The following is a 23,025-nucleotide window of genomic DNA, read 5'->3' as shown; positions in this document are numbered from 1 at the left end:
CTCTTATAAGATAATGTGCTTACAATGCTCAGGTTGATCAATTCTATTAGCACTAGGACGAAAAAAGGTGGAATATAAAATCGTCAAATATTAGCTTATTATATAATTGAATGTAAATATGCATGAAAATTTAACATTTCATTCTTATTTGTCCCCATAATTAATGATAAGACTAAAATAATAAACAGATATGTCCTGGCTGTTTCACGGTAGGAAACTACAGCATTGTCAAGGATCCAATGTTTGGCAGTTGTGCACTCCACATTATGTGGCTTCAGGGACGGCTCCTGAACTTTCTCAGAGGGGTGGCCAGATGGGGACCATTGATGATAATGTGGTGGGGAAAAAAAACAGAATTTCCGAAATGTTATATTTTTTGGGGGACATCATGTGGAGAGCCAGGGGACCCATGTGAGTCGCCCACTGCTAATGGCATAAATTGACGTGAAAATAAATTCTGCAACTCACAGAAGTTTGACTTCTCCTCTCGTGCATCCTTATTCATTTAAACATGGAGTCCATTTAAGACTGCCAAGCCTGGCTGGGGCACCAAATTTACAGCAGTGGCAACCAGCCCTAGTTTGAGAAGATCCCAAGGAAACTCTGCCATAGCAAGTAAAGTATCTGGCGACCCCTTATAAAACCTTGTGTCATGGCATCCCCTTAAACATCCTGTGCATGTAGTTTCCCGCCATGACACTCTTTGCACTAACCTGAGTTCATCTCATCATTACATTTATACAATAAAGCACCAAAAGTCTATAATGTGTGAAACCGCAACTGCATCATGTTTGGGTTGTCACAGGTGATGAAGAGGCAAGGCAACACATCTACCATTAGGATGATGGGGTATTCATTTTTCCATCTCTTGCAGGTCATAGGGTCTGCCATCTACTCTGGTTTCACTCCCACATGTATTCATTACGCATGTATGGTGATCAAATGATATAATAATGAGAGGAGCTCTTAAATGCGCCTATGTAGCCTGAGGTGTGAGTGTGGGCTGATTATCCTGTGACGATCATAAAATAAAGCTGCCGGAGAAATGAAGGACCACAGAAAAGGAGCCGAGAGAGAGAGACAGAGAGAGCCTGTAGAGCTGGAGAGAGAGGGGGGTTTGGGGAGGGGGGATGCATACGAGACTTGCGGCAGATGCACAACCTCTCACCGAGGAAGCACAAGTGAGGGGAGGAAGAAGGAAAGGATCTCATGTCGAAGCGAGCGCCCCCAAAGGCCGAGGGAAGTAAAACACCCACATGAATATTTCCAGTGCAGAGATCCCCCAAACACCGGACAGCCACTGACGTTTTATGTAAGGCTACTTGTTGGCAGGTGATTGTCTTTATTCAGCCTGGAAAATCATAGCTTTAAATGTAGCCTTAAGAAAGAAGTTACCAGTCCGGTTTGGTTAGCCCATTTAATCGGCCTCAATATAGTTTCAACCACATTTAGACAGCAAAAAACTTTTTTTGGTCCATTTTTAGCTTTAAATCTTTAACCACATTTAGAAATCAAGTAATGGGGTTTTGTGAACGCCTTTTCACTTTCCTGTAACAGTTTCCTTTTATTGTCTTTATTATATCTTTGCAAATTATAAGCGCTCATTGGACCATTTGAATTTCCAGTCAGTTCGCAACTAACCCTAACCCACCAACCTAAAGAGGTTGCCTTCAGTTAATTTCGGCACTCTGTTTTACTTTTAAGTTCATACTTATAAACGTTTCATTTAATATGTTTAACTTCCCCACTAAAGTGGATCCTAGTAACTTTAACCAAACGTATTCTTTGGTTTATGACTGGTTTTCTTTTCTTTTTTGTTATTGCTGCAGCCACTCTGTTTAGCAAAGATCGCGATTTAAGTCCTTAAGAATAGAGAGCAGAAATGTGGCTTCACCATCAAATAAAACCCCCAAAAAAGTGAAATTAGTTTTAAACTTCCCACCAGTGGGGAAGGTTTAACTCCCCTCCACCCACATCACTCCTCCTCCCTCTTCTATCTGTCTCCTCCAGCTGTCTCTGCAGTGAGTGGGCGAAGGCTGCTGCCTCACTATCCTCGTGGAAAGAAACTTCGCCACATGCAGGAACCTCGGAAGGCTTTTCACGGCTCTTTGTGTGGGCAGCGGGGGCGCAGAAAAGGCGCGCTGTCTCGGAATGATTTGGTTAAAACGGGCACCATGACTAGTCAGAGCACAGGAGAGGGGAGATGAAGTAACATTTGCTGACTCTAGCCCCCTCCACACCCCCAACATATTTGAACACACACAGAACCTTTTCCTACTTGTCGATGAGTTGCTCGTCCAGCTTTTTAAAAGTTTGTATGTCGTTCCATCGCTACTTTTTAACCGTCAGGCTAAAATGTGTTGCATGGAGGTGATTTATTAAAAAACTCTATTCCTATACATTGAATGAAAAGCCAGATTATCAATAATCCTTTGTTGAATAGAAGGCTTTAAGGTGCAGCTGAAACATACTTCTCCAGTAATGTAATAAAATCCCCGAAACACGCCTACTTTCCTGTTTAACGAGTTCAGACAATAATATCCACTTGAGAAAGCCTTTCTTTGGAGTAAATTTTGATAAATGTTTAATATTCCGAGAGGAGCCTGTCTTAAGTTTGAGCGCAGTCTCTTAATCCTGAGCAGACTGCTACTGCTACTGCTGTCTCCGAGCCATGAGCCGTGGTCAAACAAGCTATAAAAATGAATTATTACCAAACGCATGCAGAGACTCGGCCCCTTTCTAGCTTTAGGAGTCGAGGAGTCCCGTATGTAAGTGGGTATTTTTTGGAGGGGAGGGGGGGTATTTTTTTTTTTTTTTATCTATTATTCGTGCACATTACACGACAATTGCTCTCCTTAACGCCCGTCTCTTTCATGCCACGGGGGTGATTTATGAGCTCCTCAAGGCAAACATGGCTCGGGTTATTTGCCTGCAACTTGCACTCAGAGTTAACAGCCCGGTCCTGTTCAGATCTCTGCAGGAGAATTTGCTCTGCTTTTACTTAAAAAAGAATTAGTTTGGGAGCTGGAGATGCAAATATTGATATTATAGTCCTCACATTTCAATGCACGTCTCAGTATTTAAATAAAAAAAAAATGAAGCCAATTATGCTATTTCGCATAAAAAAGTTTATTCCTAATTATCCTTTATTTTATTACTACGTTACTTTTGTGTTTTATTTCAAAATATGTAATTAGTTTCACTGTCAAAGACTAAAATGTGAAATAAAAAAATATGTTGCATTTATGTTTAAAAACTTTTTTTCTAAATTATTAGTTTAACTCAAACAAGTGTTCCGTCAAGAACACTTTATGCAAATAGATCATTTATATTCATTACCAACCTGTTGTTAATTTATTTAGCCCCTTACTTTCGCCTTTGATTGGAGTTTTCTTACATAAAAAAAGGAAATTTCACTCTGGACACGTTAAAAAGAAAAGAGTCAAACACAAGCAGAAGGATTGTAGCAAGTTAGTTGTATTCTAACAAAAATATCCAAGAAAACTATACAAAAATAAAAAACGACCCGGTTTTGTATAGGCCTAACACTGTTAGATTATTCACACACACACTGTCTCTCACACACACGTAATTTCCATGCCAAGTGATCAAGTTGTTATGGTAATTAAGCTAATTTAAGCAGAGCTATTTCAGTGATTTAATTCCGTCCTTACCCTGTATTAATCGTCAAGTCAAATATCAAGAGAATAAATGTGCCGCACATACAAACAATGAGTTAATGCCGTCGTAACCTGATTTCACACACACATTTCTCTGTCTCTCTCTCTCTCACACACACAGGGAAAATGTGAAGGATTTTTGTTTTCTGAGTTAATAGTTCAGATGCTGCAGGTCGATTGTGGTCAAGGACTCCGAGAAAAAATAGAAAGTGTCCGCGGAAATGTCCACGGGGCTATCCAGAGACTCCGACAAGCTCGGCGAGGCTGTGTCCGAGAGCTGCAGGCAGGAATCCGAGGAGAAAGGCTGAAAGTCGTGCAAAGAAACATCCAGGGCTGAGGGGCTTTCGCCATTGTCCGGCCCAGATGCCGAGCCGGGGCCCATTGTTGACATGCAGCCCGGAACAGTGGGTGATGGGTTGGGAAAATGTTTCAGATTTTTGTCATAGCTTGCCGCCTCTCCATTATTGTGAAGCTGCGGCTGCTGCTGCTGTGTGTTGTTCTGAAAGGAGCAGGTATCTCTCTCCAGGAGGGGCCCGCTCTGCTCGTACAGCAGGCCGCCCCCCTCCTCGTCCTCCTCGCTGTGTATGCCGTCGTCGGCGCCGGGGCCCTTCGCGTCCCCGCCGCCGTGGTTCTCCTTGCTCTGGGTCTGGCGCTTATGCTTCATGCGCCGGTTCTGGAACCACACCTTGACCTGCCTCTCGGTCAGATCCAACAGGGCCGCGATCTCCACCCGCCTCGGCCGGCACAGATACTTGTTGAAGTGGAACTCCTTCTCCAGCTCCAGCAGCTGCGTGTTGGTGTACGCGGTCCTCAGCCTGCGGGAACCCCCTCCTCCACCGGCTCCCTCCACCATCTCAGGCGAGCCTGGGAAATAAATAGCAAAGGGATTATAAAAATCACGGTACAACAATTGCATAACCCTACTGCCAGTAAATCTAACTTTATGACTTCTACATGAAGCAAAATGGCCGCTTGGAGCTATTAACCTGCACGTTTTACCCAAACATAACGTCTGTATTGATATAAACTCCTCATTTGATTCTTTTACGCATAATATAACCGCCTGCATGAGCGTGAAGCTCTCTAAAACAGTGAGGTCCATGGTGTGGGAGTCTAATGAATGCTCCAGCTGCCCTCCTCGGCAAAGGCACTCCATCACTCTTCATTACTGTCACACATCAAAACTCTGCCTCGCCGAGGGGAATAAATCATCTTACATCACCAAACTTTACCCAAACTTTACCCCCATGCTTCTCCCTCATATTCATTCACCAGAATTAAATTACTCAGGCACATTTGTGGCATTTATTGTCTTTTCTAGAAGGGCCTGGGTGGCTTTAAATGCAGCAACAGATAGTACCGCTGCTGTCGGTTATATTCACCCACCTTTCGGGGAGAAGCACACGGGTCCGTTTGAGATGGTGGTGGCGGTGGTAGCAGCGGCGGTGGAGCTCGGCAGGTGGTGGTTCCTCTTGGAGGCTTTCTTCTCCCGCATCCACGGGTACTCCGGGGGTAAGGAGGCGGTTGGCAGCGGGCTGCAGCCATCGGGGCTGTGTCTGGGCCGGCCGTGGCGCGGATGGCTGCCCGGGTTCAGGCTGGGGATGGTCTGCTCGAAAGGAGGAGGAATCAGTGTCGGGCGTGAAAGCGTCGAGCTCTTGATTGATGAACTTTGAAATGAATCAGCGACAGGGGGGAAAGATGTCAGGCACTCAGCAAGCGACGGCTGACTATTGATAAAACCGCTCTCTCGCTCGAATTCGTAATTCATCTCCGCTCCCTGAGAGCCGAGGAAAGTTTGCAGCGCCGTATTTTTATAAACGTTGCGGCTCAGTGAGGACGATGAAGAAATATATATATATAAATATATATATATATATTTTAAAAAATCCCCTGATGTGTTTTTTTTTCTATTTCAGTGATTACGGCCGTGTGGGGACCGAGCTGCCATTAAACTATAGAATTCATGGAGACAAGGTTGAAATTGGACCGAATTGCCTGTCACATGATTACCTCTGCCCAATGACAATTTGGGGCTTAATCAAGAGAAGCCTCTCTCTGCCTGATTGATCCAAAAGGAAAAGAAAAAAAAACCAAAAGTCCTCGCTCAGCTGGGCCATGCACGACTGTTTTTATTTACATCTCTGTCCGTTCAGCTCGTCCTCGCCTCGCTCCTCCAGTCCAGTCCACTAAGCCACAAAATGTGTTTTTTAAGAAGCGCCTGACGCTCTCTATTACAGGGAAGGAGACCAGCTCAGGGTGCGCGGATTCGTGCACTCCTCTTTCTCGTATTGTTTGAGGATGTCAGTCGAGAACGCCCCCACCACACACACACACACACACACACACACACACACACACACACACACACACACACACACACACAAAGACACACACACATTCGAACAGACACATTTATCGCCAGAAGCTCTCCATATTTAAGCTCTGGAGGCGAAAAATAAACTTAAAGATTGTTAGCATGAGAATGCATGTGAGCTTTTAATGATGCATATTAACTAATGTTGTAAATCTAACTGCATCAAAAGCCCCGCACTCTGTTAAAACCGACAGAAATGGTCCAATCAGAGCGTTTATGAGACCAGCACTTTCTCAGCTGTTTTTGCAGGACTACAGGTAAGGAAACCAGCCAACTATCCCATCAAGTAAAGTTTCGTTGAATGCGGATTGACCAACATGAAAATGCGGTTCACGCAAACCGGTTCAGATGGCAAGGGGCAAGTTGTGCTGGCTGAAAAATAGGTGAAAACACGTCGACATGAGATGCCCACGTCTCTTAATCTTTCACCTAGCTTGATAGAGCAAAACGGTAATTTTAGTTTAGTTAAAATGGTGAAGAGTTTATTAAACTTATTAAAGGTTGCCTTCCGTCCAAACAAGGTAAAATATAAAAATACATCCAACTAAATACGTCCGTCAACTTTTGATTACTGTCTTACAAGGACTCGATGGTGTTCAAAAGGTAAAACTATGTTCTACATTTAGGTTAGGTGCCATAGTCAACCCCCCCCCCCCCCCCCCCCCCCCTCCATATTTCCATTAAGCAGGAAAAAGGACACCATTGCATTCCATCTAAACAATGTGAAAGACATCTGCAGTCTGTTTATTTCTGCATATTGTCTTATACAAGTACATAATGGCACTTAAAAACCAAAAATATTTTCTAAACATGGTTAAAATGGTCAGCCCCCAGCATATTTCCGTGTAATAGCCGTAGAAAATGCGTCAACGTTCATCTTAATAACGTGAAAATAGTTGAAACGTGCAAGATAAATGGGCGTTAACAAAAAGACGTTTACAATGTTCTGAATATCTTTAAATTGTCAAATTCGCGGACAGACATATACAAGACGACATAGTCTTCCATCTAAACAACCTAAAAAATTTAACTGAAGGGTCAAAGGGGACAAGCCGTTGACAGAAAGACATCTATGCTAAATCTGGTTAAAATGGTTACCCATTTTGGACGACCCAATTTTTTTGTGAAATAGACAAAGAAATTATCTAAAAACATGACAATGTGTCAGAAAAATAAAAGATGGAAAGGCCTCTATGTTTAAATGTGCTTGATAGGTGATTGGAGATGATCAGATGGGCTAACCTAGTCCCACTTTTAATATATTTATCTATGGTAGATTTAGACCGGACCTATTGGCTAAAAAAGTTCGATTTACTACGTATTTACTTGGCTAAATAAAAACAAGAACAGACAAGCCTTAAATAGACCTTTAAAAGACGTCTATGCTCTCTGGAGCCATGTAACAGTAGCATTAAGGCACATTTTCGTTCATTCCATTAAAACGTGGAGCTCATAAACATGTGATGCAACAGAATCTATTTCGATGACTCAAAGCAGCCACACTTACTGCATTTCTTTCAAAGGTGCTTTTGGAAATAGTCTTTATTTCATGTCATAAGCGAAGCCACAAGGCTATACAAAGCAAGGATTTATTGGAGGGACATTGCCACGCTGCTGGGGGGAGGGAATGAACTTCCCACTGTATTTCTATTATCCTTCCTACCTGAAATGGTCATGGAGCAAACATAAACACGGTTACAATCGACTTCTAACAACGAAATCTATTTGCCAGCGTTATTATGCTGATGGGAATGCTATTGAGCTGCTGTCTCCCCCGTTCGTGTTTGGTTTCATATTCTTCTAGAAGAATCTGTAAAAGCCACATTCAGCAAATGCTCCCCTTTTTATTCGTCTGGTAGTACATGGAGGATTTTCGTTTACAAAAAATATAAATGTATGTGGCTTATTGAGTAAGAAGAGGGGAAGAAGAGAAGAAGTGGAAGGCCACTCTCTCAGTTTGTTGCTTATACACCAAACAAAGAGTCCTGGAAGCCTGTGCGCGATCAATCTTACTCGCCAAAAGGTCTGACAGCTCGGTGCCCTCACAACACATTTAAGGCTTCTAACTCTCCCCCGGATCAAATGCAGCCAGGAAGCGCCGAGAAACAGTGGTCACTCAGATTAGAACCAGTTTCTGCTCGCACTGGTAGTCTGTTTGTCGCTGGAGGGATTTGTTTTAAGAACAAGGGGAAAAAAAGGAATCTGGTCACACAAGATGCGACCATTCCCTCCCTGAGAACCAATGGTGAGTATGTGGTGAAGCTGCCTTCCCCACCTGGCTTTTGTCTTTGAATTTTCATCTTTTTCGTCTGTTTTTCTATGACTCGCATGTTTGTGAGCGGACCAGTTGCTAAGAGAAGAGACTGGTGGCTATTTTGGAATTACGCACAGGCTTTGTGTGCACGGAAAGGAGTGGGTGGCGGCATTTAGGGGAACCCATCGCGTCCTACACACTTATCTTTACAGCAGGAGTGATTTAGGGCGCAGCTTCCCACGAATGCAAAGACAAACACCATGTGTGCTAAGTTTCGAGTTTAAACGCAATTTATTTGTGTGCTACCTGCGTATGGCGCATGTGGGTCAAATCGCCGTCCTGCTGCGTACGAGTGTGATTTTGTGTTGGATGCAGAAATACTCAAAGCATTGGCCTTTTTTTTTCTCTGTGACACACCATGCTTCAATTGTTCTAGGTTTCCCTGCTAACCATATGTCAGGGCTGGTAATGTTCGTGCCCTCTGATATCAATCACGTTAGGCTGAAAATGAGGGTAGGGAAAAAAAAAAACAGAAGAAGAAATGAATTAATCTTGTTAACAAATGTTATAAGAAAAATTGGTCAGACGCTTGTTTTGGAGAAATATTTTTGGCACACAGATTTATGTCGATGGCCTGTTCCAGCTGAATTTAACACTGTTATTCCTAGTTTCCGTTTTTTTTTTTATTATTACTTAAAAAATATGGAAATGATTGCAATTAATACAAAAATAAAATTTGAAGTATTTGCACTATTTTACTCATGCATTTAAAAACTTTTATTTGCAGCCATCTATATTTAGCATTTGTTCCCCTCCAGTCGTCATGCAGCCGGTTTTACGCAGCAAAATCTACAAATTTCAGGGAATTTTTGAACAAACAAGATCTTCCATTATTGTACTTTAGAGTGCGTCCTCTCTGAGCGGCATCTGGCTGACTATAGGTGAATTATTTTTCATTTGGCTTGTTGTCTCTTTGCAGAACCCTCCACGAAGACCCGGGTGACATTTTTATTATTATGGATGTGCCCACGCAGATGAGAGAGAAGCGCTGGGAAAGAGAAGGGGGCCCACCCCTTGAGGAGGAGAGAGTAAATAGATCAAGTGTTTGATTTTTTTTTTTTTTTTTTTTTGTAGCTGCGAGTTGTTCTTGTTTATTGAATTGAAATTTGATTTGGAGCAACGATCTCGCGTTATTTTGGTAATTTCCACTGTTCTCTATTAAACTAATTTTTAATTTGTTTTACTATTTGATTAAATTTAGTCCTTAACTTTATTTTATTTTCAGAAGGGGTTTAAGATGCTATTTCACTTTTATATTTCATACCAAAGCTGATAACCCCTTATTATTATTATTTATTTTTTGTTTAAATTACAAATAGGGTTATTTGATATTGTAAATGTATAACTGCTTGCGAATTTCAAAATTAAAACTGATGGATCTGCTTTTCACTTCAATTCTTTTATTTATTTCATCGAACTGGAGCAGCATGGAATGTTTGACATTGGGAAGAAGAAAAAAAATGATGATGAGTTTTGTCTTTTATTCAATAAAGAAACTGCAAACGTGTGTCCTTCTTTGCACCCTTATTGCATGGCTGATTGATTTCTTTTTCATTCGCTGACAAAAACATCTCCTCGAATAATAATAATAATAATAATAATACTAAGAAAGAGACATATTGAAAACATTTAGCCTGCAATCTAGTGACATGGCTCCATGTATGAGCCGAAAATGGCGCTAATTTTCCACCAGCCTTCTCCTCATGCAGACAAAGATGGAGGGGTGTCAAATAATACTATTGGAGTCTAAATAAATAACATTTAAAAAGACCAATGGAACAAACCAGAAGCAAAAAGGGAGGCTGTGCAAGCTCATGACTCTTTGTTTTTTTTTTTTTAAATGCAATCTCCTCATATTCCCAGTTCCTGGCTTTTAACGTTTTCCTTTGTACACAAGTGCAACAGAATGCAAAAAAACTAACCATAATTCTTCAATTGCGGATAAATAAGGACGGACAGCTTCACATTGAAAATGAATAACATGTGTTCATAATACCCTGTTTGAGATTTTAAAAAGACGTTTCAAAAAAGGAAAAGATTAAATAAGCCTATGCATATGCTATGCTGTTGCTCTTCTTCCCCCCCTCCGCGCTATAGACACTCTATAGTAAATAACGGTCTTTGTGAGACAATGGCACAAGCAAATGGAGGAAGTCGTGATTATTTATCCTACGCTACTTCACACATCAAACTATAGAGAACACAAACAAACAAAAAAAGGCAGAAGGAGAAGGTGGGAGCCGTGAGGAGGCGCAGAAACAAAGCAGGGGGATATGTCTGGACGAGGGTGAGACAATGGGGCGGAGTGATCCAGGCTTGCGCCGCATGCTACAGATGCGTCAGTTTGGGCGCTTCCTGGATTCTTCCCTGAGAATAGTGCGGCGTTAAGTCTGTGTACGTCGGCGTCGCATCACACACTCCGTGATGCTGGCCGCCGCTGTTGCCCATTGTGATCGCCCCGTTGTACTCCATGCTCGCGGACGGAGGCGGCGGGTGTGGGAGGTGGGTGAGGCCGAAAACCGAGGCCCCGGAGCTGGGCACAGAGTCGATGTAGCCTCCGCCAACGTAGACGGGGCTGCCCTGCATGTGTGTGCCGTAGTTGCCGTTGCCGTGCAGACGGTGGTGCCCGTCGTACTCGGGAGTGGCCGAGTCCGTCCCGGGGTACCTCTTCTGGGGGGGTGGGCAGCTGTTGAGGGAGTTGCTCAGAGGAGGGGGGTATGACGTAGGCATACCGTACGCATTTTGATGAGTTTTATTGTAAGAGGTTGGAGACTGGGACTCGTATTGTACACTGTTAACAAGAGAATGCATAGAGTTGAGGTATCCGCTCCCTCCACTGCCGCCCCCACCGGATGGAGGGCCTACTGGGCTCCGAGGAGACTGTCCGCCAGGAGACGGCAACATCCCGACACCCTTCTGATCTTTTTTGTACTTCATCCGTCGGTTCTGGAACCAGATTTTGATCTGTCTCTCCGTGAGGTTGAGCAGGTTGGCCATTTCCACTCTCCTGGGCCTGCACAGGTACCGGTTGAAGTGGAACTCCTTCTCCAGCTCCACGAGCTGCGCGCTGGTGTAAGCTGTCCGGGCCCTCTTTGATGCTGCTGACCCTGGAGGACTCTTGTCTCCGGGGCAACTCTCCACTGTCAGGTAGAAGGAGAAGGAGGGCGTCAATCAGTAATCCATTACAGACACACAGAGAAAGAAGTACAGAGGCAAGACACAGGAGAGTGAGAGTGGGAGCAGAATTGGGTGACAATACATACACTGATAGTGAAACCCTGCAATCAGGAGGAGGCAGTGGTGGTGATAGAGCTCTTTACTAGATAAACATACCCATTAAAGTACAGTTTTTCATCGCATAAGATCTGCAGCCAATGAGCAGCAAACATCTTAACATTTTGATAAATTTACCCTCAACACAGGGGTTATCATCAGGGGACCATAAGACAATTAACAATCAATGTGCCTACATGTGCATGCACTAACCAGAAATGCAATTGTAGAAAACTGGGTCACTATCTGATATGTAACCCTGGTTTCCTATGCTAAAACATTTTGACCCTTATCCTGCCCCCAAATTCACACTGCATAAAAGGCACATAATGCAAGCATAAGCATTTATAGATTCCTCAGGGTGTATAAAGAAGCTTATCTCGCCCTCACTGATAAGGTTTAAGAGGCTGGAGTTTGCCTGCAGAATCCTAAGGTTGTATCCACTTGCAGTGGCAGGCGGCCAACACTTAATAAATTTCACTACCTGTCTCCTAAAGGTAACATAGGAGGAATGCAACATGACATAACCTGAGGTGTAATGATATTGCACAGATGAAAGAGAAGTCTGCACATGGAGAAGAAGTAATGGATGTTAGTCTAGACCCAGTCAACATGTGTATGTGGGCCCCGTAAGGATTTGGCCTTACCTGGATGGGTTCTAAATGGTCCTGAGCTCACAATAAGCTTTTTATATGAGACCCACTTGGGTTGAATAAATGCAAAACAATCCAGGCACCAAATATCTTAGCTGGGTCTCACATAGATGTGAAGCAGGTCAGTTCAAACTGAGCTCCAAATGTAGTTTTTCTGCATTAAACCTAAATAAGCTAAGAACATGGGGTTACTTTGCAACTTATAAACAATCCATTATGAGACTTGTATTTCAGTCCACTTCCTATCATTACGGGCCCCATTTGTTAATGTTGGTTGTGGACTAAAAGAAAAAACTGTGGATTTTTTAGAATTACTTTTAAAATGTTTGCTGTAAAAAATAATTAATTGATTCATATTATTTATAGCAATGTAAAAAAAAATGTCTTGGAAGCGGGGCCGGTTTCAGGAGGATGTTGGCCCCTGGGCTAGAGCTGGTTTTGGTGCCCTACCCACACAAGTGTTTTTTACGAATGCAAAGTACAATAAAACAATTTAAGGTACTCATTAACTTTAAGGCTTTTGGGCAAATTTTCCTGGAAAAATCATATAATTTATATTGGATTTTTCCTAAAAAACATTCCTAATGAACACAACATAAATTCTAGAAATGTATTTCCTTAATCCGCACAAACAAACAAAAACAAAAATGTTATAGTAACTTTGCAAACCTTCTCTGTGGCAATGTGAAATGTGGTTAGCAAAATGCAACAGAAACAAATAGGGAGGGTTGGAGTATGCCTTCAAGGCTTGCTGTTTTTAGGCCTGAGGTGCTTGTGGTTGAGGGTTAGGTTGTGCTATCGTCTTACTTGGAAATCGTCTTTTCGGCCTGTATGTAAAGCAAAAATTTGCCTGAAGTCTTTTCAACTGGAAACTTGAAAGGTTTATTACCCAACACTCCTTTTCTGCATACCAGATATAGTGAAGGTTCCATAAACTGTATTTACTACTTCTGACAGTACCTCATTGAACCAGTATCACATGCTGTCTAGCTTCTGTTTGTGAGCATTTACCTTTAACCTTTTATGCCTAAAAATACATTATTGTTATCGTTTGTGTTACTAATGCTAGTTAGCATTGACATATTTAGCAAAATCCCAATGGACCCTAGATTTGCATTTAGACACTCAGGTGTAAGAACATTCCTAGACCCAATTGCCAGGACAAATTGAATAGCCCCGTGAAGATTGAGCTTGAGCAATGACATCTTTGTTTCAAAATATAAATTTCTTTAAAACAAATTAAGAATTTTGGGGGCTAAAACTCCTTGTGATCACGGAATAAGTACGGCCCAGCTTGCAAGCATTAGTCGTGGTATCACTTGCATAGAGGGGGTTATACATGTGTAACACACAACCCTCTTTAGTGTGTTACTCAGACTCTTAAAACTCACATTAAAACCACGATAATTTGAGGTTTTTAGGGGCCTTTATAGACCATCTGACAAAATTTGAACAACTGAATATTTGATTTGGCTCAACGAAAATCAGTTGTTTGTAAGATACCCCAAGACCCTCATATCTTCATTGGTCTTGCAGAAAACGTGTGTTACAGACATTCTTGATGTCATACGTAGACCTTTCAAAATTACTTTAAAACCATAATAATGAAACTAATAATTTCAGCTGTTTCTATAGATCATGGGTAACATAATTTGTACACTTCAACGTTTAGTTTGGCTCATTAGAAATTTGAAACGCTCTCCTGGACCCTATAGTTTCAGTGTAGACTTTTCAAACACTGAAACCAAATAGGTTTTTGAGTTTCAGTTGTTTCTGTAGGCCGTCTCTAACTTCATTTCTACACCCCATTTTTCCAGTTGGCTCAATGCAAATTAAACATTACAAACACAAAGCAGACCCTTTCTATTCAAATGTTCTTGCACAAAATGTGCATAAAAGACAAACTCCTGAATATCGTGTAAAATGTTCAAACTCACACTGAACCAAATACGTGTATAGTCCATCTCTTACATAATTAATACAGTGGAATTGTTACTGTCTCCATGCAAGAAGGCACCAAGAGACACTCATAGTTTCATTGCCGTGAGTAGATGTTACTACAATTCTCCCAAAATTTAGTATCCATGATTTAAGAAAGTGGGATGTTGCTTTACATTTTATTAATGGAGATGAACACCTAAATAATTTCCTGCACGATTTCTAATATATTAAATCAAAAGAAACAATTGCGATGATTTTTTAGGTTGTTAAGATTTAAATCAATCAAAAATATGTTTAAACAGAGATATTTGGCTTACATAAATCAGTCGAATTAACATAAGGAGCTGCCTTATAGGGCTCATTGTGTTTTGAAGAGACTGTTCCCAATGTCTAAAATGTTTTTGAAATGTAGTAGATTACCAATTTTATATAGACAAATATGCGTAAACATGGCTTTGTTATTAACTAAACTCCTAAACCTGCCTAACCACATCCTCAGTCTCAACAGATCCCATCAGGGTCCTTTCTCTGCACATGGAAACACTTCAATCAGACCTAAAAATGAATCCTATCACTGTCAGTGTTTCATATTGTCAGAAATAACTGCAACCTTATTTAAAATATCAGCCACCAAATGTACAGCAGGTCATGGGAAGATGAGTGTTTCTAAAGTTTTAGGTTGGCTCTGAGTAAACACCACCCCCCCTCTGGCCTGCCCCTATACCCCCCAAACACGGACCCACCAAGTTTCCCCTCTAATCAAAACAGCAGGACAAACTGAAACAACTGTTGTGTGTGTTTGTTTGCTGTCTCTCCGGGAACATTATGTGATCAGTGGAGATGTGTGTTTACAGTAGGGTCAGGTCAGCTGGAGGGCATGGGGACAACAAAAGGAGGGATCTGCTGCTTTCCCTCCACCATCCACTGCCTGCATTTATGCTGTATGATGTTAGAAAATTAGCAATCTAGAAAAAGTAGGCTAAATGTCGTTTGATACAACAAATGGTTCACCTTAAAATGTCACAGCTCCGAGAATTAAACACTTTGAACTTCCCATGCAGGCACCGCACTATTGCTCTGTTGTGGTTTGCCTTCCTTCCTGCAAACCCTTACCTGGTCACCCACCCACACCTCCCTGTGTATTGAATGTAACTATCAGGTTTTGTGTGTCAACGCCAGCTGTACCTGAACTGGAGCTACTGGCGGGTTTCTGCTTGGTGTTCTGACGGGACTCTTTCATCCAGGGGAAGATCTGTTTGTTGCGGGTACCAGAGGTCGGGGAGCCATTCTTGGGTGCACCGGGCTGGCCGGACCCGTTGCTCGCGTCTTGGCTGACTCCACCGGGGGACTGAGAGGAGGGAGGCGGTGGGCCTGACACCGGAGCTTGATGATTGCTTTCGGGGAGAACCTTGGCCTGCACCGCCTGAATGGCTCTGTCGCAGCCCTCAGCCACAATTTCCCCCGGCTTCTGCAAAGCCACGGAGCCGCCGCCGCCTGGAGACTGCAGGGAGCAGGCGGGTCGATGATACTCGCTTTCCACATGAGAGGCCCTGGGATATTGGACCTGATTGGCATCATAACCGAAGCCATTTGCGCTTTGATACGGGTAGCCACTGTAAATTGCGGAGCTGTCGTAGTAGGTCGCCTTTTGCATCTCGCCGTTTCCCAATATTTATTTCAGAAACTGACAGGGTCTTGACACCCTCGTAGAATAACATTGGCACCCCGTGGTCACGTGACGCCTCTCCGCCAATGGCCTCCTCGGGTGAACCTAGGGTTACAAGAAGCACTGTGAGGAGGAGAAATGGTGGCGATCCATCTTACTTTTCAATACAGAACTGACACTGGAGACTGTGGAGCCAAGATAGGGCCAGCAGTTCTGTGGACTATTACCGTTTACCTTATGGCTTACACAAAAGCACACACTAACCTTGTATTACCATCTGTGCCAAGCAGCATAAAACGTTTTCAAAAAGCATTCAAATCGTTTTAAAAAGTCTAACAAGGAACAGGTGAAGGTTTAAAACTCTGATCCTAGATGGAGAAAAAGGAATATAGTTAAAGTAGAGTTTATGGTGAGAATGCCTGCTGTGGAAAAGGCTTGTTAGCGAGCTGCCACACAGGAAAATAATGTTTCTGTTACAATATTATTCTACCAACCGGGCTGTCAACAGCATATCTAATTTCCTGTGTAGCAAGTAAAGACACTCTGTGTGGCTCCTACAAACTTTTTCCAATTTTTAGAATTGTCTTTTTCTCAGCTAGAAAAAAAAGTCCTTCTGGAAAAGGCATCCATTAGGAGAAAATTGGAAAAAAAAAAAACATATATATATATATCGCGTGTTGCAAGATAAATGAAAGAGGGGCCCCGAGGAAAACCTGAAAAACCAGGCGGGCATCTCTGCGCTCCTATGACCACGGTGGGAACTTTTTTTCCTCGCAGGGCCCATAATAATAGCTGCTCCTGCCGGGTCCGTCGTTTTGATATATGAGGGGCCGGAAGCGCCGGGCCCGTAACAGTAAAAGCTCGGTTCTAAAGCGAAAGGAGCAACCCAGGGAGGACCAGCAACAGCGGCTCCGGTAATAATACAAGAATAAGAGTGGGGAATACAGATGGGGCTATTTATCATTATAGGCATAGATTTTCAAGTCATTTCATGGAAAAAATCATAATAAATAATGATAAAATAGACTGGTTTCTTCTTTTATGTATTTCATACAAAGAAGCGCTCCCGTCTCCTTACTTTGCTTGGAAAAAAAATAAAAAATCTTAAAATCCAAATATCAAATCCAAACATATTTAGCAGTTTTATCTAAAAAGACCAATTTTTTCTCATTTTATTTATTTTTGAATTCTAATAGTAAATCTGTCCTCTAGCAATACCAGACCTATTACAATTGTTCAAATAAAATATTATTTTTCTCAGTCTATTGATATAAAGGCTATAGTGCGAAATGCATTTTCAAAACCAAGAGCAAAAAAAAAAAAAACAACAAAAAATGCAGCCTTGCATCCCAAAAGGCAAGAAGTCCAAAATGAGCCCTCATGTTTGCCTTCAACGCAGACTAACTGCAGCCTGAAAGAAGGTCTTTAATGACCGGTTAGAGGTATAAGCAAGCTTCTTCTCTCTGGATCTCCCTGCGAACCATTGCGAGAGGCATAAATGCCAGAGAAAAGAGAGACAAAAGCCAGGCTTGAGCTGTGCTGCTGCAGGAAAAATCCGTCCGCCTGACTCTGTGTGCGTGTGAACTCTTCCTGAACCGAGATCTTAAGTCGTTCGGTGATAAATCACCGCCGCGACACACAAACTCCACCATTTACAACAGAAAGGCGAGCCTATTTCTGGCCCCTGCTTACCTTATCCTCTCACGATGAATGCAGAGCGCCGGGCAATATTTTCTCATTCAGCGACGAAATCGATCAAAGGCAGTAATCCAGAGGAAGAGAAAAAAAAAAAAAAGTTTTAAAGGCAGCGGGGCTGACTGGGTTGAAGGAGCAACGGCAGACTGCGCCCTGCCATGCAAGTAGGCATTAGCAGGCACAACACGCAGGAGAAAAAAGGGAAGAGCCAAGAGAAGACCCCCTTTTCCTATTTCTCTCCTTACTCGCCGAGATTGCGAAAGCGGGCGTGAGCAGTCGGGTCAGCTCGATAAGAAGAGTTATCTGCTCCCATGCTTGCAGGGTAATGGACAGGGCTTCATGACAATATTAACGTCAGCCAAGGCTATGCTTGACTATGAGATCCTTCAGCAGTTACCATGCAGACACCAGTGAACTGCCCCGAACCAGAGCGTCACCGTAGACAAGAAAAATTATGCAAATGAAGCAAGCTCCTTGGAAAGCCAGTCCAAATCAAGTAGTTGCCTCTCCTCCTCCTCCCCCAACAACCCAAATGAGGTAGTCCGTCTAGAAAATAATAACGTTAATAATGCCTCGTTACGAATGCACCATCCCAAAAGGTGTTTTAGGTCCTTTTTTTATAATTTACCCCGCTTCCTAGCGAGAAGTTATGAACCCAAGGAGATTTGTGGACTAACAAAGGAATAATGAGACACTGAGAGAGCTGCATTTCCATTTCCATGGGAGATAAAGAGCTTCTACGGGCGCTTAATCATTAACCTGTATTTTTTTGCACAGAATCCGCTGGTTTAGCGCAAGGACGCACAGTTCGTTTTCATTTTCATAATGAACCCTCTTCTTATGAAGGAACGCTACAGTATTGAGCACATTCTGATCAAAGCTGCTAAATATTTAAGGAAAACCTCACACAGCAGCAGGAGCATGGGGATGAAAAATGGGCAGAGGTTTCATCACCAAAAAGGCCAAAGCGGGAGGACACGCAGCGTGGAGCAGAAGAGATGAAGGGAGCCGGGGAATCCCTCTGCATGGTAATGTTTGCAGCCAGAATGAAAGACTTCATAAAATTAGATTTATGACTCCCCTCTCAGCTGTAAACACGGCCAGCAGCTAAAGCCTCTCTGCTGGTTTCAGGCTGTGGGACAGAAACATGTCTGTGACACAATTAGAAAGGTAGAGAGCGCACGCACGGACGGCGTGGGAGTCTTGAGTGGGTGAAAAAATTCACACGTGAGATATTTTTTAGCTAACTTAGCGCTTTTTTTCTTTCACAAAACAACTGCTGCCACTTTGTTTAATTATTTACTTCTTTGTTCTCCGCTAAAACGCTGATTTGGTCTTTTTTTTTTCTTTTCTTTTCAAATTTTGGCCCCGAGGAAAGGGTTAAAAGGTTTTGCGTAATAAAACCAAAAAGTAACGCAGAAATAAAAAAAAAAACTAAACTTTTAACAAAATAGAAAGGGAAACCCGATCGTAGCAGAATGTAGTAGCTCCAAGCAGATGGCTGTCACAGAAAGTAGTTTTTTGAAACGAGTAAGGCAGCGCTCCAAGAGCCGCGATTCCCCTCCGTCACTTTTATGGTGACAAATTACACCACAAAGACAAGTGGAAGAGAAGGAAATATTGCTCTCGGGTTGGTCATATTGCTGCTACACGGAAATATACAACAAGGCATACACAGGCTGCTGCTTCTCCGGCCTTGTGAGCGCACTGGGAAGGCGTGTGTGTGGTACTTATTAGAAATTGAATAAGGATATCACCATCAAGCATTCATAACATAAATCAATAAAGATGTATGGACTTACCGAAGGCAGCTCAGGGTGTTTCCGAGACTGCGCCGGAAGTTACTCGGCCGGATTTCTGCAAAGAGAAAAGGATTTTTTTCCCCTTTTTGAAGTATTTCAAAGCATAATTTAACATTTTCTTAAACGGGTTTATGTGTGTTTCTTTTTCTCGTTTGTTTATTTTTAGAATAATGCAGAACGTTCTTTCAGTTCAAATAGATTAATGTGACTTTTAATATTATTTACTTTAAAGCACGTTTGTTTTTTTAGCTAAACAGGTTTTGATCATATCATTTTAATTTTTGAGAGCATAATTCAACATATCCCTTCAGTTTAAACAGTTTAATGTGGGGTATAATTTATCTATTTATTTGATGCAATATTCAACCTTTTTTGTTAAAACGGTTTAACTTAGGTTTTAGAAATGTCATAATATAGCCAAAATAGAATATCAAATCTAAAGCGGACTTGATGAACGCTAGTAGTTGGGCCGTATTTTAAAGCTGGAAAATGATATGTAAGGCAAATAAACTACGTTTGAATGCATTTCTGATCATTTTATGCAAACTTTGCTATGATTTCATTTTGTCTCACTTGCTAGATACAAAGACGTACAATTTGTTGGATTAAAAACAAAGATTACAACATCCTAAAGCTTCAGAGCCAATATGCAGGTAAAATTAAAAATAAAATATATCTAGAAAAATAAGCAACGCATATATGAAAGTCCCAACCATAAAACAGTTCTTGGTAAAAATCTGATAAATATTGCTCATCCCTGTGATAAAACTAATAAGAAAAAAATATTATAATAATTGCCCCGTATGCAAATAACGTGTTTGTTGCATCTCCTCTACCAAACGGATCGAACAGTCATTAGCCGGCGCTCACCACCTTCCCAAAGTCCCCGCGCCCATAAATCAAAGCCGGACCGCCGTGACCTCAGCGCGGCCGCGGCGGTCCTGGATGGCACTCCGTCTTCCATTATGTCCTCATTTCCCCACGGCAGAGCGACACAACAACCCCAGCGCTTCCCACCAGCTACGTCTTTTTTATCTTCTTCTCTCTCTTCCTTTTTCTTTTATGGAGATCGTCTTGATGTATCGTTTACGCACGGGCGCGGCACATAAACCAGCTTAAATACATGGTGCTGTTTAAGTTTTATGGGACAGGTTGACACACTGAACCGCCAGTACGCTCCTCTGTTTGCTGGGAGTCGGGATAAATGAAGGCTTTATTTACTTACACTGGCCTATTTATCCCACAAAAAGGTTTCTTCTGTTATTGATTGTGTTGTTGCGGTTTAATTACGCTACTGGAATTGTGTGTTTTTGCTGCTGTCTAGAAAAACAGGGTATTTGGATAAAAATAGATATTAGAATTATGCTATGCATATTGAAAACTTCTTGATATTTCTCGCGCTGCAAAAAGAAGGAGACCCCCCCCCCCCCCCTTTTTTTTTTCTGACCTCTGCCTCGCACAGCAATAACTCACGACAGTAATGAACAATCGGCGGAAATACCTCAAAATAAAATCCATCCTCCCAAAGCTCGGGCTCTGACTTCGTCCGCGTTGAAAAAAAAAACACATATCCGTCCGTGACAACAGAATACATCCACAAAACCCGGGGATCCTCTCCTCCTCGGCTTGAAACGACTTTCTTTTTCTGGATATATATAAAAAAAAAAAAACTACAAAGCCAGGACTCCCCTCCCGTAAAGTAGGGGTAACCAGCATATAATCTGCATCATATGGCCAGACCGGGGCTCCGGTTTTCCTCCCAGTGCCATAACACCGCGCGGTATTATGCGCCCTGCTCACGTGACGCAACGTCAACTTAAATCCCCTTTTATTTGAGCCCGTGAATCATTAATGGAGGCAGTCATTGCCCCTGAGGAGAAACGGATCGGGCTTGGAGAGGGGGAGAAAGAAGAAGAAAAAAAGAGTGACTGTGTGATAGTGCAATGTATCTGGCTGAGGAGCAAACCTCTCACTGAGAAGCAGCTTTTCCACGTGTCGCCCCCATTCAGAGGGGGAGAAAAGCACTGTTCTGACACTTTTAGAGTGGCATATATTTGGTGCCTGTTAACGGCTGAAAGAGCGCAGAGATTCGAGCGCATTTACCATAGGAGAAAGTTGTCCAAATCAAACAACACAAACCGCGCTTTCAGCTTCCTTTTTATTCTACCACTGCCTTGCTTTGCATGGGTGTTTTCACTGCGCTCAACTCAACACCGCCCCCCCTGTTCTCATCGCGACGCTTGTGCATCAGGATATACCACTTTGTAAGCCTCTGAGCCCTCTCCATCAGCGCGGCGCGCACGCTGCCGGGTAAATAAAAACCAAACGTGGCCACATTTACCTGTCACACACGTAGAGGCTGTGCGTCCTGGTGGTCGTGAGGGGCGCCTGTCAGTCAGCGGTGGGCGGAAAGGAAAGGTGAGATGACCAAAGAGAGGCTGTTCGACCCCGCTGGTCAGAACATGGACCCCCATTAGGCTAACCTGGATCAACTCACTTAAGTTGTGCGTAAATAAATAGTTTTAGAGATAAATAGATCATTTTAAAAGTTCTTTAAAGAAGGCGCTTCATGCGCGCACAGAACATATGTAGCCCGGAAGAGATTCTCTCCTCTCGGCACCGTTTGGCGCTTGTTTTCCGTCATCACCGAGCAGCGGGCGTGGAAAAATCCCCACCACAACTATTAATCACTCGAGGCGGACAGAGGCTCCATCCCACTCCCACATTATGCCTTTTGTCCTCTCCTGCTCCAACTCTAGTGGCAAACGTTTAAAGTCAAGAGCAGAAGCAGACTTTGTTTCTTCACTTTAAAGCAGTGTCCAGCCACAAAGTGGACGCATATTCATGAAAACGCACCAATGTTTCCTGATGTGTCTTAGTTGAATATGTTTTGTGCGTCTTTCTGCAGATGTAGACTGGTGCAAAACGTTGTGGAAGTGCATGGCAGTGCTCTGCAGGATCATCCTACCCTACCTGTCGCAACCGCACCTGAACTTTCCCCTGACCCGTGCAGAGAGTTGAGAGGGAAGTCAGACATCCAAGCATATAATTTGGTATCAACTCTCCCTTTAAAGTTGTATGCAATAACATTTTAACTCATCCCTATTTGCACAAAATTAACACATGATGGGTGACGTTTCTAATAAAAAAATAGCACAAATGTTTCCAAATGCATTTCCACAAATCAAGGCTCCTTATCTCTGTCAGCACGAAGAAGAGCTGCAGGCGCAGAGATCCTCTGGATGTCGGCCAGACACCATATCTTCCCACAATGTTGACACTCGGAGCTCTTAACAGCCAGGCTTGGGTTACCGAGCCTCTCAGCCGAAGATAACTGCTGTAGCGAGGTTTACATCGGCCAACATCAAGACTAATGCGAAATTCAACGCCTCGAGCTGAGTGGAGCCATCTCTAATTAACCCCAGACCAACGCTGCAACCAGGACAGAGGAACTGTTTGCTTGGAGGTGGCTGTAATAAAGCAAGTTTGACTTTCTTGTGGAAATGGCTCTTTATTATCCCCAAAAAAAGCTTTAATGAGCTTTTTTTTTTTTTTTTTTTTAGGTTAAACCCTCAGATTTAAATAATAATAATAATCTTAAATTGAAATTACAGTTTGAGTTAAAGG

General features: G+C 42.6%; 2 protein-coding genes and 2 long non-coding RNA genes across 8 annotated transcripts in view; 2 read left to right on the top strand and 2 right to left on the bottom strand.

Annotated features, from left to right (window-relative positions):
- Positions 1-3,456: 3,456 nt before the first annotated feature.
- LOC124878996 (homeobox protein Hox-A2a-like) lies at positions 3,457-6,696 on the bottom strand. Of its 2 annotated transcripts, XM_047383238.1 has the most exons (3): positions 5,691-6,693; positions 5,067-5,286; positions 3,457-4,544 (listed from the first exon to the last, which is right to left on the bottom strand). In XM_047383238.1, exons 2-3 carry the CDS (start codon positions 5,173-5,175, stop codon positions 3,832-3,834), a joined length of 822 nt encoding a protein of 273 aa, XP_047239194.1. In that variant the 5' UTR covers positions 5,176-5,286; positions 5,691-6,693; the 3' UTR covers positions 3,457-3,831. The 2 variants fall into 2 exon arrangements, with proteins under 2 accessions (XP_047239194.1, XP_047239193.1); XM_047383237.1 differs by having other exon boundaries at positions 5,067-6,696.
- A 53-nt stretch (positions 6,697-6,749) lies between these two features.
- Positions 6,750-9,875, top strand: LOC124879001. The gene is made up of 2 exons (XR_007040927.1): positions 6,750-8,299; positions 9,288-9,875. It is a non-coding gene; the product is annotated as an uncharacterized LOC124879001 (long non-coding RNA).
- hoxa3a (homeobox A3a) overlaps positions 9,535-23,025 on the bottom strand; it is a 33,033-nt gene continuing 19,542 nt past the window's right edge. For 2 of the 4 annotated variants that reach the window (XM_047383234.1, XM_047383232.1), the window contains exons 2-4: positions 19,399-19,453; positions 15,421-16,006; positions 9,535-11,508 (exon numbers count right to left, since the gene is read on the bottom strand). In XM_047383234.1, the coding sequence (XP_047239190.1) occupies positions 10,697-11,508; positions 15,421-15,889 (1,281 nt within the window). In that variant the 5' untranslated portion in view covers positions 15,890-16,006; positions 19,399-19,453 and the 3' untranslated portion in view covers positions 9,535-10,696. Of the gene's footprint in view, positions 11,509-15,420; positions 16,007-17,593; positions 17,731-19,398; positions 19,454-20,899; positions 21,750-23,025 lie in introns of those variants that run through there. The other 2 variants (XM_047383233.1, XM_047383235.1) reach the window with 2 other exon arrangements.
- On the top strand, positions 18,488-22,893 carry LOC124879003. The gene is made up of 2 exons (XR_007040929.1): positions 18,488-18,624; positions 22,307-22,893. It is a non-coding gene; the product is annotated as an uncharacterized LOC124879003 (long non-coding RNA).

The sequence above is a fragment of the Girardinichthys multiradiatus genome, chromosome 13, assembly GCF_021462225.1.
Source record: "Girardinichthys multiradiatus isolate DD_20200921_A chromosome 13, DD_fGirMul_XY1, whole genome shotgun sequence".
NCBI classification, from domain to species: Eukaryota; Metazoa; Chordata; class Actinopteri; order Cyprinodontiformes; family Goodeidae; genus Girardinichthys; species Girardinichthys multiradiatus.
This window is presented reverse-complemented; position numbering and strand designations above follow the sequence as displayed.

Coding starts and splice junctions, on each gene's coding strand:
- LOC124878996 (XM_047383237.1), bottom strand. CDS start 5,448: ATGAATTACGAATTCGAGCGAGAGAGCGGTTTTATCAATAGTCAGCCG. Junction 4,545..5,066: donor CGTGTGCTTCTCCCCGAAAG/GTGGGTGAATAT, acceptor TTTATTTCCCAG/GCTCGCCTGAGATGGTGGAG.